This window comes from Mobula hypostoma, chromosome X1 (genome assembly GCF_963921235.1).
Source record: "Mobula hypostoma chromosome X1, sMobHyp1.1, whole genome shotgun sequence".
In the NCBI taxonomy this organism is placed as follows: Eukaryota; Metazoa; Chordata; class Chondrichthyes; order Myliobatiformes; family Myliobatidae; genus Mobula; species Mobula hypostoma.
The window spans coordinates 8,066,817-8,079,893 of NC_086128.1; the positions used below are offsets into that span (position 1 = coordinate 8,066,817).

The window sequence follows — 13,077 nt, forward strand, 5'->3', positions numbered from 1 at the left end:
CCAGAGCCCAAGTGGCTTATTGCTAACCTCACTTTTCTAGGACAGCAGCATGACTTTTTCAAAGGGCCAGGGTTGTTTTTCACAAAGTTAAGCTTCTAACCAATATTCCTTTTTCAGCTTTTTGTAAACAAAAACCAGTCAATCCAACACTCAACCCAACCAATTAATACCTGTGTTTGGAAATCCTTTGTAATTTGTAAATCTTTTATAATTTTGAAATTTTTTATAAATCAGAAATCCCCTGTGAGTGTTAAATGTGTGTAAATGTTAAGCACTATTTGGCTAAATTTAAATGTGTATCATTAAAAGTAAAATAAACTGTGTTTAAACTACCTTGTTAGCTGAAAATATCTCCTTGGTAGGGAGGGGGAAGCTACTTCTCAGGCAATGGGTATTGGCTGCTAAACCTCACCACAGAGACTAGACAGAGAAATAAATTAGTCCTGGAAGAGGAGATGGACATAGCATAACCTCCTTTTAGTGAGGGTACCCATAGATACCTTTATCTGATAGGGCTTAAAATCTCCTTTTGGATTTAGGGCTTTGTGGACAGTCAACCCAATTCCATCACAGCACATTACAAGGTGCAGAAATATATTCTGAGGAACATAGTGAAATTTGGTGTAGGCATTGCACAGTTTTTGCAGGGAATGCCCACAGTCTAGGCATTCATGGTAGCAGAGCCCTATCCAACAGCACCTCAAGCCTTTCACAGGCTTTTTACTTAAACAGGAAAAGGGGAGTGCTGTTGGTGCATTGTAAAATAATGTATTGAATTGATGGTACGATTAATGTAGAGGAATATACTGTGATTATATTTACGAATAAAGTTTATATTTGAAATTAATAGAGTTGTTTGGTCAACATGGATGAATTCCATTGCTGTTGGTTCAGAGATATGTCTCCTTTTTTACTGTTACATACTGTGCCAAGAGATGTCGTATTCACAATTCAGGACAACTCATCTATTAATGCACTGATGAGCTCACACTAGTGATGCATAACCTTTTTTCACAAATAATAATGAACAGGTGGTCTTAATAAAGAAACTTACATTTATATAATCATCTTTCACAGTCCCAAGGTGCATTTGCTGCCAATGAAATACCTTTGAAAACACTCTTATGATGATGGAAAGGCGGCAGCCAATCTGCACTAACCATGGGCCAACATGAAGCAATATGATAGCCAGATAATCATTCTAGTAATGCTGATTGAGAAGCAAATTTTGGCTGAGACTCATGGAGAACACTGTAGATGCCTTGGGGGATTTTTACAATGAGCTGTAAGAAGTTATAGAGTGTAATGCTTCAACTGAAAGAAGACATTTCTTTAGTAATGGAGATGTTTGAATAGAGTGCCATATCAACATAATGCTTTAAATATTTTGCCTTATATGATAAACTGCAGTTAATAAATATAGAGTAGGGAAATATTACAATACAAACATAAGAAATAGGAAAGGAGTCGGCCATCTGGTCCGTCAAGCCTGCTCCGTCATTCAATAAGGTCATGGTTCATCTGGCTCAGCTGACTCAACTCCACCTACCTGTCTTTCCCCCTTAACCCTTAATCCCCTGCTGTGCAAAAATCTATCTAATTGTGCCTTAAATATATTTAATGAGGTAGTTTCTACTGCTTCCCTGGGCAGAGATAAGGGAAACATTTTCAGCATTCACATTTCATGTGTGCTCTTTACATTTTATGCAGTGTAGATGTATGTATTGACCACATTGCATGTTAGAGTGTTACTTTTCTTCTGAATACTACTTCGTAGGCAAAGTAGACTGAGGCAGACAGCAGATTGTAGGTAAATATTGTAATTTCCTGTAATCAGCAGAAAGTCTATGTTGCCTGTTTTGAAACAGCATTTGGCTCCTGGATGAGTTATGAGGAAAATGAGAGCAGATTCCTATGTTGACTGATATGATCAAGGTAGGGCTATGAATTGTGCACTTGAATAATTTGGTCTTCTGGCAAAAGCAGTTTGAGGTAAGAGAGAAGTTACCTCCTGGAGAAGAAAATAGCATATTTTGCCTTTTGTATTTTAAGCTGTGTTTCTTGACATGTTAGGCATTTCTGATATATCTGCATTGAATTATGCATCGGGTAGGATTTAATGATGCAGATAGTGTTTGGAGCAAATGGGACTAGCTTAGATGGGAATCTTGGCTGTTACAGACTAGTTAGGCTGAAAGACCTGTGTCCATGCTGTACTAATCTACCTTGATTCAAAGCTCAGTCAGAGCAATTGATTATATTGAATCGCATTTTAACAGAATGATCATTTTGTATGAAAGGAGAAGAGATTAGTTGCCGCGTTGTATAGTTCTGGCTAGTAGGTTGATCAATTAGTTCCAATCTCCTGTCCTTTCCACATTACTGTTGAAAATGTTCCTCTGTAAGCACTAATACTGTACACATTATCTTCCTACAACTGCCTCGGTCATTTCTTTAAGATCTCCCAGATCTTTCAAATCCACTTGATTTAAAATCAGTCTTTGTCCTTTCTCACAGCTTGATGCTACTCTTAAAGTTATCTGATCTGGTGACTAAAATATTTCCTATTAAGCCTAACATAATTGTTAGATTTAAATAGTTAACAATCATTCTTATTGTCTATTTTTATAATGGTAGCAGTTTGTTTAAAAATAAAGATGACATTCTCAAAGATATTTTATGGGTTGCTGCAAGATTCTGCAGGTGAATCCAACCGTCTGTTATAGTCCTAAAACCAGAAATTGCTTGAAATAGTCAGTATCAGTGGAAAGAAAAATCAGTTGGCTTCATCAAGAGCATATCACCATGGCGGTCTGAGATAACTGTCAGATTCACGGTTGTCCTATCTATCCCACATGACCCTTTTATGGAACATAAAAATTGTATTTATTTTCTCTTTTCTACTTCTGATGAAAGAGTTCCTGAGGTGAAATATTAACTCTGCCCCTTTCCACAGTTTCTATTTCTCTTTCCACAGACGTTGGCTGATGTATTCATGATTCCTGCAATTTCTACTTTAATGTCAGGTTTTTTTTAGTAGTTGTAGTTTTAATGTTTTTCATTTCTTGTCCATATAAATATTTTTAATAAAAGAACTACCTGTTCTTAGTACTGACAGGAAGCACTAAAGAACTTGAAGTATGGGAGGTTTAACATTTGTTGTATTCATTCTATTGTCACCAAAGGCTGTTTATTCCTCTCGATAAAGCTGCCTCACCTGCTGAGTTGCTCCAGCACTTTTTATGTGTTGTAAGAAGTTAATGTTCATTTTATTATTCCTGAGAAGGGTGAGTAAAAATAAGGAGGTTAGTCTTGCTTTTTCTACCTTAATTTGTGAACTCCTCAGATCAGAGCACACTACCTATGAAGCTTGGGGTGTGCAGAATCACTCTCACTTGCTACTCTGTTTTTGTGGGTGTGAATGAGGGTCCTTTATTTACTGTATTCCTCTTAATCAAACATTTTAGATGTAGTTTCAAATATCCCAGTGTGTTTTGAATGAATTTTCTCCTATCTTCAGGCAAAAACTCTATTTTTTTAAGTTGTCTATTTGTTGATTCTTTTCACATTTGACTATAACTTATACTTGGGGCAATATTTGCTTCTTTTGTTGTCAGCTACAAGCTCTGCCCATCTGGAAGATCTAGCTTATCTGGATGAACAACGCCATACGCCATTGAGGACATCTCTGAGAATGCCAAGGCAGCATGTAACAGGAGGCCGAACCCCACAGGACCTGCGAGGTAAGCATCAGCAAATTATATGTTGTATTTTGTTATCCAAATCTTTTCATCGAGCTGTCTTTCCTACTGTCTACGTTAGTTCACACAAATAACGTTTATATAGCCTCAAGACTTCTTTTTGCTGTTTTTTATTTTGACATAATAGTTTAAAATGTCAACACTTCAAAGTGCAACTCTGAGCTGGAATATGCGGAACTGTATTACTTAAAAAAATCTTTGAACACTTGTTTTACACTTGAAAGCTACAATGATGAGTAGTGCACATTGGTTTGGTGTTTTGGGATTAGCCGACTCAATTGATGAGAAAGAATAAATAAAAGATGTGACTCATACATGGAGAAGGAGGTGCTTTCAGATCTGCTCTTAAACGCATCTCCCCCATTTCACGTACATCTGCTCTCACTCCATCCTCCCACCACCCCACTAGGAATAGGGTTCCCCTGGTCCTCACCTACCGCCCCACCAGCCTCCGGGTCCAACATATTATTCTCCGTAACTTCCGCCACCTCCAACGGGATCCCACCACTAAGCACATCTTTCCCTCCCCCCCTCTCTCTGCATTCCGCAGGGATCGCTCCCTACACAACTCCCTTGTCCATTCGTCCCCCCCATCCCTCCCCACTGATCTCCCTCCTGGCACTTATCCGTGTAAGCGGAACAAGTGCTACACATGCCCTTACACTTCCTCCCTTACCACCATTCAGGGCCCCAAACAGTCCTTCCAGGTGAGGCATCACTTCACCTGTGAGTCGACTGGGGTGATATACTGCGTCCGGTGCTCCCGATGTGGCCTTTTATATATTGGTGAGACCCGACGCAGACTGGGAGACCGCTTTGCTGAACATCTACGCTCTGTCCGCCAGAGAAAGCAGGATCTCCCAGTGGCCACACATTTTAATTCCACATCCCATTCCCATTCTGACATGTCTATCCACGGCCTCCTCTACTGTAAAGATGAAGCCACACTCAGGTTGGAGGAACAACACCTTATATTCCGTATGGGTAGCCTCCAACCTGATGGCATGAACATTGACTTCTCTAACTTCCGCTAGGCCCCACCTCCCCCTCGTACCCCATCTGTTACTCTTTTTTATGCACACATTCTTTCTCTCACTCTCCTTTTTCTCCCTCTGTCCCTCTGAATATACCTCTTGCCCATCCTCTGGGTCACCCCCCCCCCCGTCTTTCTTCCCGGACCTCCTGTCCCATGATCCTCTCGTATCCCCTTCTGCCTATCACCTGTCCAGCTCTCGGCTCCATCCCTCCCCCTCCTGTCTTCTCCTATCATTTTGCATCTCCCCCTCCCCCTCCAGCTTTCAAATCCCTTACTCACTCTTCCTTCAGTTAGTCCTGACGAAGGGTCTCGGCCTGAAACGTCGACTGCGCCTCTTCCTATAGATGCTGCCTGGCCTGCTGCGTTCACCAGCAACTTTGATGTATGTTGCTTGAATTTCCAGCATCTGCAGAATTCCTGTTGTTCTTATTTATACCTCCCTATATACTTTTTTAAAAAGAGTATCACTTGAATTGGCAACACCCTAACCCATGTGACTGTCATTTGACCTACCCAAAAGTGATTCTTGTGTCGCTAATCAATTGCGACATGTAACTAATTAGTTGCCACAGGTAAACAAAAACAACTTTCCTGACATATGCCGGTGATATTAAACCTGATTCTGGTTCTGACTTGCCTATCAATGAATATAAAGCATAGAACAGGTCCTTTGGCCCTCAGTGTCTGTTTTGCTTTCACTATTTTGGAAAGAATCATCTCATTGCACAGTGCATATTTTTAGTTGTGCTTAAAGTTAAATATTGTGCACTGAAGCAGAATCTTGGATATGCATTCAATTTCCACCACGCAGAAGAATGTATGTACCTACACACCACTTCACTAGATTACCAGTGAAACATCTGTTAAATGCAATAACCTGGATTGCAGTCAGAAAAGATTATTTTTTAAAATTGTGAAATATGTAAAAAGAATAGATTTAACAGGCCAAATCATAGAAATTAGAGTTGGCCCCCCTATCCCTCAGATGAGATCACAACTAAAGTGTCTTGGCTCATTGCCTCCAACTTCATATTCCTTAATAACTTTGGCTAGGAAAAGAAAATTTCTTACTTAAAATTATTAATTTAGCTGACATCTACTTTTTAGTCTTCAGCAACCCTTTTCTTGAATTTCTGACCTATCTTGTAAATGATTTGACTTTAAGTTGCATCCCCTATGACCAATTTAGTTGGATTTTTCAGCAGTAAAATAGGCATTGCTGAGGCAGTGTGAATGATATAGTCTACATTTGCTTCAGTAAGGTCTTTACAAGGTGCCACATGGGGGAATTGCTCCATGTGATTGGAGCCCACAGGATTGGTTTAGTAACAGAAAGCTGAAGGTGACGATGGAAGGTTGTCTTTGTGATTCAAAGCGTGGAACTAGTGGTATACCACAATGGTCAGTGCTGAAGCCTTTATTGTTTGGATACAGTGGGATGCAAAAGTTTGGGCACCCCGGTCAAGATTTCTGTTACTGTGAATAGCTAAGCGAGTAAAAAATGAACTGATTTCCAAAAGGCATACAGTTAAAGATGACACATTTCTTTAATATTTTAAGCAAGAAAACTTTTTTTATTTCCGTCTTTTACAGTTTCAAAATAACAAAAAAGGAAAAAGGCCCGAAGCAAAAGTTTGGGCACCCTGCATGTAGAACCAAAAAGTTCTATTCAAAAAGTTTAAAGGAACATCTAAATAAGCCTGATGCATTTTGAAAACAAGTCCTGTGGACTGATGAAGTTAAAATAGAACTTTTTGGCCGCAATGAGCAAAGGTATGTTTGGAGAAAAAAGGGTGCAGAATTTCATGAAAAGAACACCTCTCCAACTGTTAAGCACGGAGGTGGATCGATCATGCTTTGGGCTTGTGTTGCAGCCAGGGGCATGGGAAACATTTACTGGTAGAGGGAAGAAAGAATTCAATTAAATACCAGCAAATTCTGGAAGCATACATCACACTGTCTGTAAAAAAGCCAAAGGTGAAAAGAGGATGGCTTCTATACAGGATAATGATCCTAAACACACCTCAAAATCCACAATGGACTACCTCAAGAGGCGCAAGCTGAAGGTTTTGCCATGGCCCTCACAGTCCCCCGACCTAAACATCATCGAAAATCTGTGGATAGACCTCAAAAGAACAGTGCATGCAAGATGTTCCAAGAATCTCACAGAACTAGATTAGATTAGATTTTGAGGACACTCAGTCCTCGTTTATTGTCATTTAGAAATGCATGCATTAAAAAATGATACAACGTTCGTCCAGAATGATATCACAAGAAAACACAGGACAAACCAAAACTAAAACTGACAAAAACCACATAATTATAACATATAGTTACGACAGTGCAAAGCAATACCGTAATTTGGTAAAGAGCAGACCATGGGCACGGTAAAAAAATAGTCTCAAAGTCCCGATAGACTCATCATCCCACACAGGTGGCAGAAGGGAGGAACTCTCCCTGCCATGAACCTCCAAGCGCCGCCAACTTGCCGATGCAGCACCATTGGAAGCACCCGACCGCAGTGGACTCTGAGTCTGTCCAAAAACTTCGAGCCTCCAACCAGCCCCTCCAACACAGCCTCTCCGAGCACCATTGTCTGCCAAGCACTTCGACCCCGCCCCGGCCGCCGAGCAACAAGCAAAGCCGAGGACTCGGGGCCTTCTCCTCCGGAGAGTCTGGACCACACAGTAGCAGCAACAGCAGCGAAGCAGGCATTTCAGAAGTTTCACCAGATGTTCCTCTGTGCTCTCACGTCTGTCTCCATGAAATCAGGATTGTGCACGGCACTCTACTTGACAAATAACAGACATCACCACCAGAGTGGCCACTGCGAGCTGCGTCGTGCCGCCATCTTCTCCTCCCACGAGGACTAGAAGCCTTTTGCAAGGAAGAATGGGCAAAAATCCCCCAAACAAGAATTGAAAGACTCTTAGCTGGCTACAAAAAGCACTTACAAGCTGTGATACTTGCCAAAGGGGGTGTTACTAAATACTGCCATGTAGGGTGCCCAAACTTTTGCTTTGGGCACTTTTCCTTTTTTGTTATTTTGAAACTGTACAAGATGGAAATAAAAAAGCTTTCTTAAAATATTAAAGAAATGTGTCACCTTTATCTTTATGCCTTTTGGAAACCAGTTCATCTTTTACTCGCTTAGCTATTCACAGTAACAGAAATTTTGACCGGGGTGCCCAAACTTCTACATGCCACTGTATGAGGCATGATTAGTAAGTTCACAGATCACTTGAAGAAAGTGAAGAAGTATGCCGTAGGCTACGCAATAATATTGTTTGGTTGGCAAGATGGACAGAGCAATAACAGATGGAATTTAATCCTGGTAAGTGGGAGGACTAAAGAGGTTAGGATATCATAAATGATATTGCCTTGGGGAGTGACCTTGGTGTTGAAATCCAAGGATTCCTGGCAGTTGATGTCAATACATAGTGGTAGAGTTAGGTGAATTGGTGAAAAGAGCATAAAGGCTGGTTGCCTTCATAAAAGAGGGCAATGAATAAAAATGCAGGAAGGTTTTGATACATGTGTATCAGCAAGGCCTTTAAGAAGGTGTCACATGGGAAATTGCTCCACGTGGTTAGAGCCCCCAGGATCGAAGGGCTAATAGCAAATTAGATCCAAAATTGGTTTATGATCCATCGTTATGTCATAACTGTAGTAGTGTGTACAATTCTGATCACCCCCCCCCCCATAGGGGGGAAGTTATTGCACTGGAGAAGAGATCCAATTGGATGTTGCTTGGGATAGTGTGTTTCCATTCTGGCAAAAAACTAGATGGACTGGATTTGTTTTCCTTGGAGTAGTGGAGACTGAAGGTGGATCTGAAAATAATGAAGGGCAGAGATCAAGTATATCATGGGAGACTTTTTCCCATTACAGAGGTAGCTAAAGCTCTGGTGCATAGGTGTCAGTTAAGGGATAGGAGGTGTAGGGATCAGTGGAAGGATTTTTCACTCTCAGTTGTGTCGTATCTGGAACACACTGTCTGAATAGGTGGCAGAGGTAGGGACGCATGCTACATTTATAGATGTTATAGATGGATACTGATGGTTGATATGTACATACTGTACATGGTGGGCTGAAGAGCTTGATTCTGTGCGGTATGAATCTGAATCTGAATTATAATTTATTTTTGACATGTAGCATTGGAATTTTTTCTTTAATAAATTCCTTTCTAAACCCAAAAACCAAATCACCTTTTTACATCCTGAAGTCCAATTTATTTAATTTCCTGTAGAAGCACACCCAACCTATAACTATATACATACATCTAATTCACCAAGGCCTTCTGATGATAATTTGCAGAACGTGTGTTGCATTGCTTACAAGGCTATTAAATCCTTTTCAAGGTGTGCTGCTCACAACCAAGCACAATACTTCAGATCACACATCAATTTTATATAACTGTAACAAAGCCCTCTCTCTTTTATACAGTAATCCTCTAAATTATAATGGCAATCATGCCATTATTTTTTTTCTTTTAGTGGCTGACTACTACATTTTAGTCTTTATTCATGTGGATCTCTAAATATATGTTTCTAGCATTTCGTTTTTATATGGAATGCTCACATCTATCCTCCTTTATTCCTTTAACCCTGCATTTAAAGCTGCCTTCTGCAGTTTTGCCCATTCATTTAATCTGTTGATGTCTCTACAATTTCATGCATTGCCTTACTACACCACCAGTTTTTATCATTGGCAAAATACAATCAGAGCAGTTGCACCTTTCAAATAATCCTGGGGTTTTGCATTACAGTGTCTACTCTTACAATTTTGAATTCCCTGAACGGATGGAGTTCAGACCTTGAAAATGGCACTTCTGTTAGAGTGACTGGGAAAAAGTTCAAGGAGCTCAGAGGAGTTACATATTTTACATTAGGGATCTATAGTGATTTTCCATCCTCTAAGAGATGAATAACCCGTGTACACACAAATGTGAACCAACACTAAACAATTACACTTACAAACTTAAATCTCATTAGTTTTTGTATTGAAATATTAGCCATATCCTTTAAGAGCTGACTTTTGCCCAAATAAGAATGCCAAAATCAGAATATGTATGACTTTACATTACATAGCTCCATGTGGTGAAGTTTGTCCTGGTGCCTCTTTACCTCTTTGTTTTGTTTTTAAAAAAATCATCCTTATTTACACTAATATGTAATTGTTTCCCGTTATGAAATTTCAGATAACTAACCACTTTCCAGAAATACAACTCCTTCATAATATGAGCTATTGGTGTATTCATTTTAATTTTAATTTCATGCTAGGCTGAAGAATATTTAAAAATTTCTATCCTTCTTAAATGAAAATAAAATCGTAATCATTGGCAGCATCGTATTGTAATCATTAACATTCCAAGTACATTTATTGTCAAAGTATGTATACTTTATGCAACTTTCAGATTCAGCTCCTTACGGACAGCCACAAAACAAAGAAACCCATTAGAACCCATTAAAAAAAGAAGACTGTCAAACACCCAATGGGTTCTTTTGACCTCGTAAGTTACTTGGTCAGCACGTAGTGATTCACTAGTATGAGTTTGAATGCCACCATGGCAACTAGGGATGTATATATAATAAAATAAATATGGAATTAAAAAGTTAGCTTCAGTAATAGCAATGATGAAACTACTATATTGTTGCCAAAATCTAAAAGGAATTAAATCTTCATTAGGTGTGACCATTTCAACTGTAGTTACATTCTGTTAGCCTAAATTTTCAAGAACGAAGCATGGGATTTTTTTTTTTTGGTTCTTTTTTTTCCCTCTTTCTTTGGTGATCCCATCCAGCATAATCAGCTGGAATGATTGGAACTATCCAAAGCACTGATAGAAAATAATTTCTTCCTTCTTTCTAACCTTCATGTAATGTTGAACTAGACATATTAGTCAAATCAAGCAAGTAATTGGGTGAGATGGGACCAAATCTCATGAACTTGTAAAAGTTGTGATTATCTTTAAATGCTTGAAAAGCTTTAGAGATGTTTTATTTGTTGTTGTATGCCCTCAAGATAGGAAGTGATGTTTATAGTATATTAAAAATGGAATGTTTTTACAATTATCATATCATAATGATGTTTAAACAATGGAAGCTAGTGGAAAATGAAAACATGTTCAAAATTGTTGAGTCATGTCTGTCTCTTATTTCTGCACAGCAATCTAAGGAATTGTAATGGATACAATGTTACAAATTTACAGTGGAATAATTTTTTTCAATAATCTGTGCATTTGACTGAAGTGAAGGTAAAGAAAACCAGGAAGTATAAAACAGGCTGCACTTTGTCTTCCATTCATTTTGAATTTTTGTTTCAATCCTTATGGACTTTTAAAGTAGATAGATTCCCACCAACCCATTCTAACTGTCCATAAGGACAAATGAAGTTGGTAGTTAATTTCAAATTGACTTGCTAACATATTTTATTTTGTAAATTGAATTAACCTGTGGAAAAACATTCACTTCTTTCCTCTTCTACTTTTTAAACATGTAATCCCAGTATCTCTCTTCCCTTAGGTTTTGTTTACTATCTGGAGTTTATGCCGTCTTGACAATTGATGTCAGTCTACAATAATGTTTTAATATCCTTGTGTGGCACCATTAAATATAAAATGAGTTGATATAAAAACCTATATCTAAGAAAAAATAGTTGTATGTGTTCTTGGTAGAGCAATGACCTGCAGACCTATGGGCCTAAATATGGAAAGCAGGGAGTAGCCTGAAGAGTTCTCTTTTAACTTGCACAGACTTTAAGGGTCAAATGATATGATATACTACTGTATATGTAGCAGGAATTTTCAAAGGAGAATTGCAGTGTTGCAGATTTGAAAGGCCTGGCCTGTAAATCATAGTGCATTATTACAGATCAACCATAATTCTGGTTGTGAGCCTCCCTCTGCAAGCTTCTGTACAGTGGGAGACCCAATCTGCATTAGAAATTCTGTAATTTGGGACCGAGCCTTGGTCAGGGAAAGAAGTGAGAGGAAAAGCAATTAGAAGCCGATTGTGATTGTGGTAGTCATCATAGGAACAGGAATTGGGGGTAGGGGTATGTTGGCCATCATGTTTAGGAGGGAAGGTTTTTTTTTTCTCACCCAGGATTTGGGCCTGAGGGTACTATGGATCAGAAGATTGGGATATGAGTGCATACAGGAGTTCTTGAGACCATTGAAGCTTGGGATAAAGATTGGGAGGTATAGATTAGAGCTTCCATCAGTGGTTTTGAGAGGATCCGTCTCAGGTGTTTGGACTAAAGGGCCTCAAAAGATTGGAGAATGAGATCAGATGTTGTAAAATCAGGGTCTGAAGCAGCCTTTCCAATTTGGGTATATTACTCCTTCACTTGCATTAATAGTTCCATAAATCATTTAGAATTAAGTATATCATAGTTCTCTTTTAATTTTTATCATAATTTAATGTAACAAATGTTAATCGTATTAATCAGTTTGGTTTGTGTGCACATAAAGCAAGTAGAGAACACATCATTTTGTTAATGCCGCATAAAACTCCTGCTGCAGTGATGAAGTTGTTTATCTGTGCTCGTACAGACTTACGAGAAAGTCCAACTTGCTCATTTAATAATGCTTTACATGCCACGTGTTTGCAGAAGTCTTAATTAAAGTTGCACAACAAAGCATTGAAGTAAAATTAGGTTTGTCATGTTTAAAGTACAGCAAACAACATCACATTCTTGTTTGGTTTAAAAACCCTCGGATGAGGCTGCACCATTTGCTACATTTCGGCTGAAGGAAACATACCAGCTAAACATTAGTGTTCTTTCAAATCCAGTGCTTGAAGTTTGGTGCTTGTTTGTTATTGCTCTTATGCTTGTCATTCTTGCTAACATTTTGCATTACTTTCTGGCTTTTCTCTGATTTTTGCTTTAGCTTCCACTAATGCCCATGCTTGGCACACTCACTCACGTAAGTTACAATTCTTGGTGTAATCTTTAATCGTTTCATAACTGACTTTTAATTTGTCGCCGGAGGTAGCATATACAGCAGCTACAAGCTTATAAAATCCATGTTTCTGTGAATCTTATTTCTCAGTTATGATAATAACCACCTTTCTGCAAGCAACAATGCTGGGAGGCGATTGAAAAGGGAATGGTTATCATAACTGCCTTTACCTATGCACCATTGTATTAAACCTTTTTGCTTTCAAAGGCAATAAACGCAGATTTGGTGGGGGGGTAGTGGAATGGCCAAAGAGCAGGTTTTACTGCAAAGTGTACAGTTTCATAGCGATTTCTGCTGGAATCTAAACCCACAAT

The 13,077-nt window shown here is 38.9% G+C and overlaps 1 protein-coding gene across 6 annotated transcripts in view; it reads left to right on the forward strand.

Annotated features, from left to right (window-relative positions):
* The window catches only part of LOC134340122 (protein TANC2-like), an 828,834-nt gene that overhangs the window by 625,033 nt on the left and 190,724 nt on the right, over positions 1-13,077 (forward strand). For 4 of the 6 annotated variants that reach the window (XM_063036995.1, XM_063036994.1, XM_063036998.1 and 1 more), the window contains 2 exons: positions 3,618-3,743; positions 12,692-12,727. In XM_063036995.1, coding sequence (XP_062893065.1) covers positions 3,618-3,743; positions 12,692-12,727 — 162 coding nt within the window. The remainder of the gene's footprint in view (positions 1-3,617; positions 3,744-12,691; positions 12,728-13,077) is intronic. The other 2 variants (XM_063036997.1, XM_063036999.1) reach the window with 1 other exon arrangement.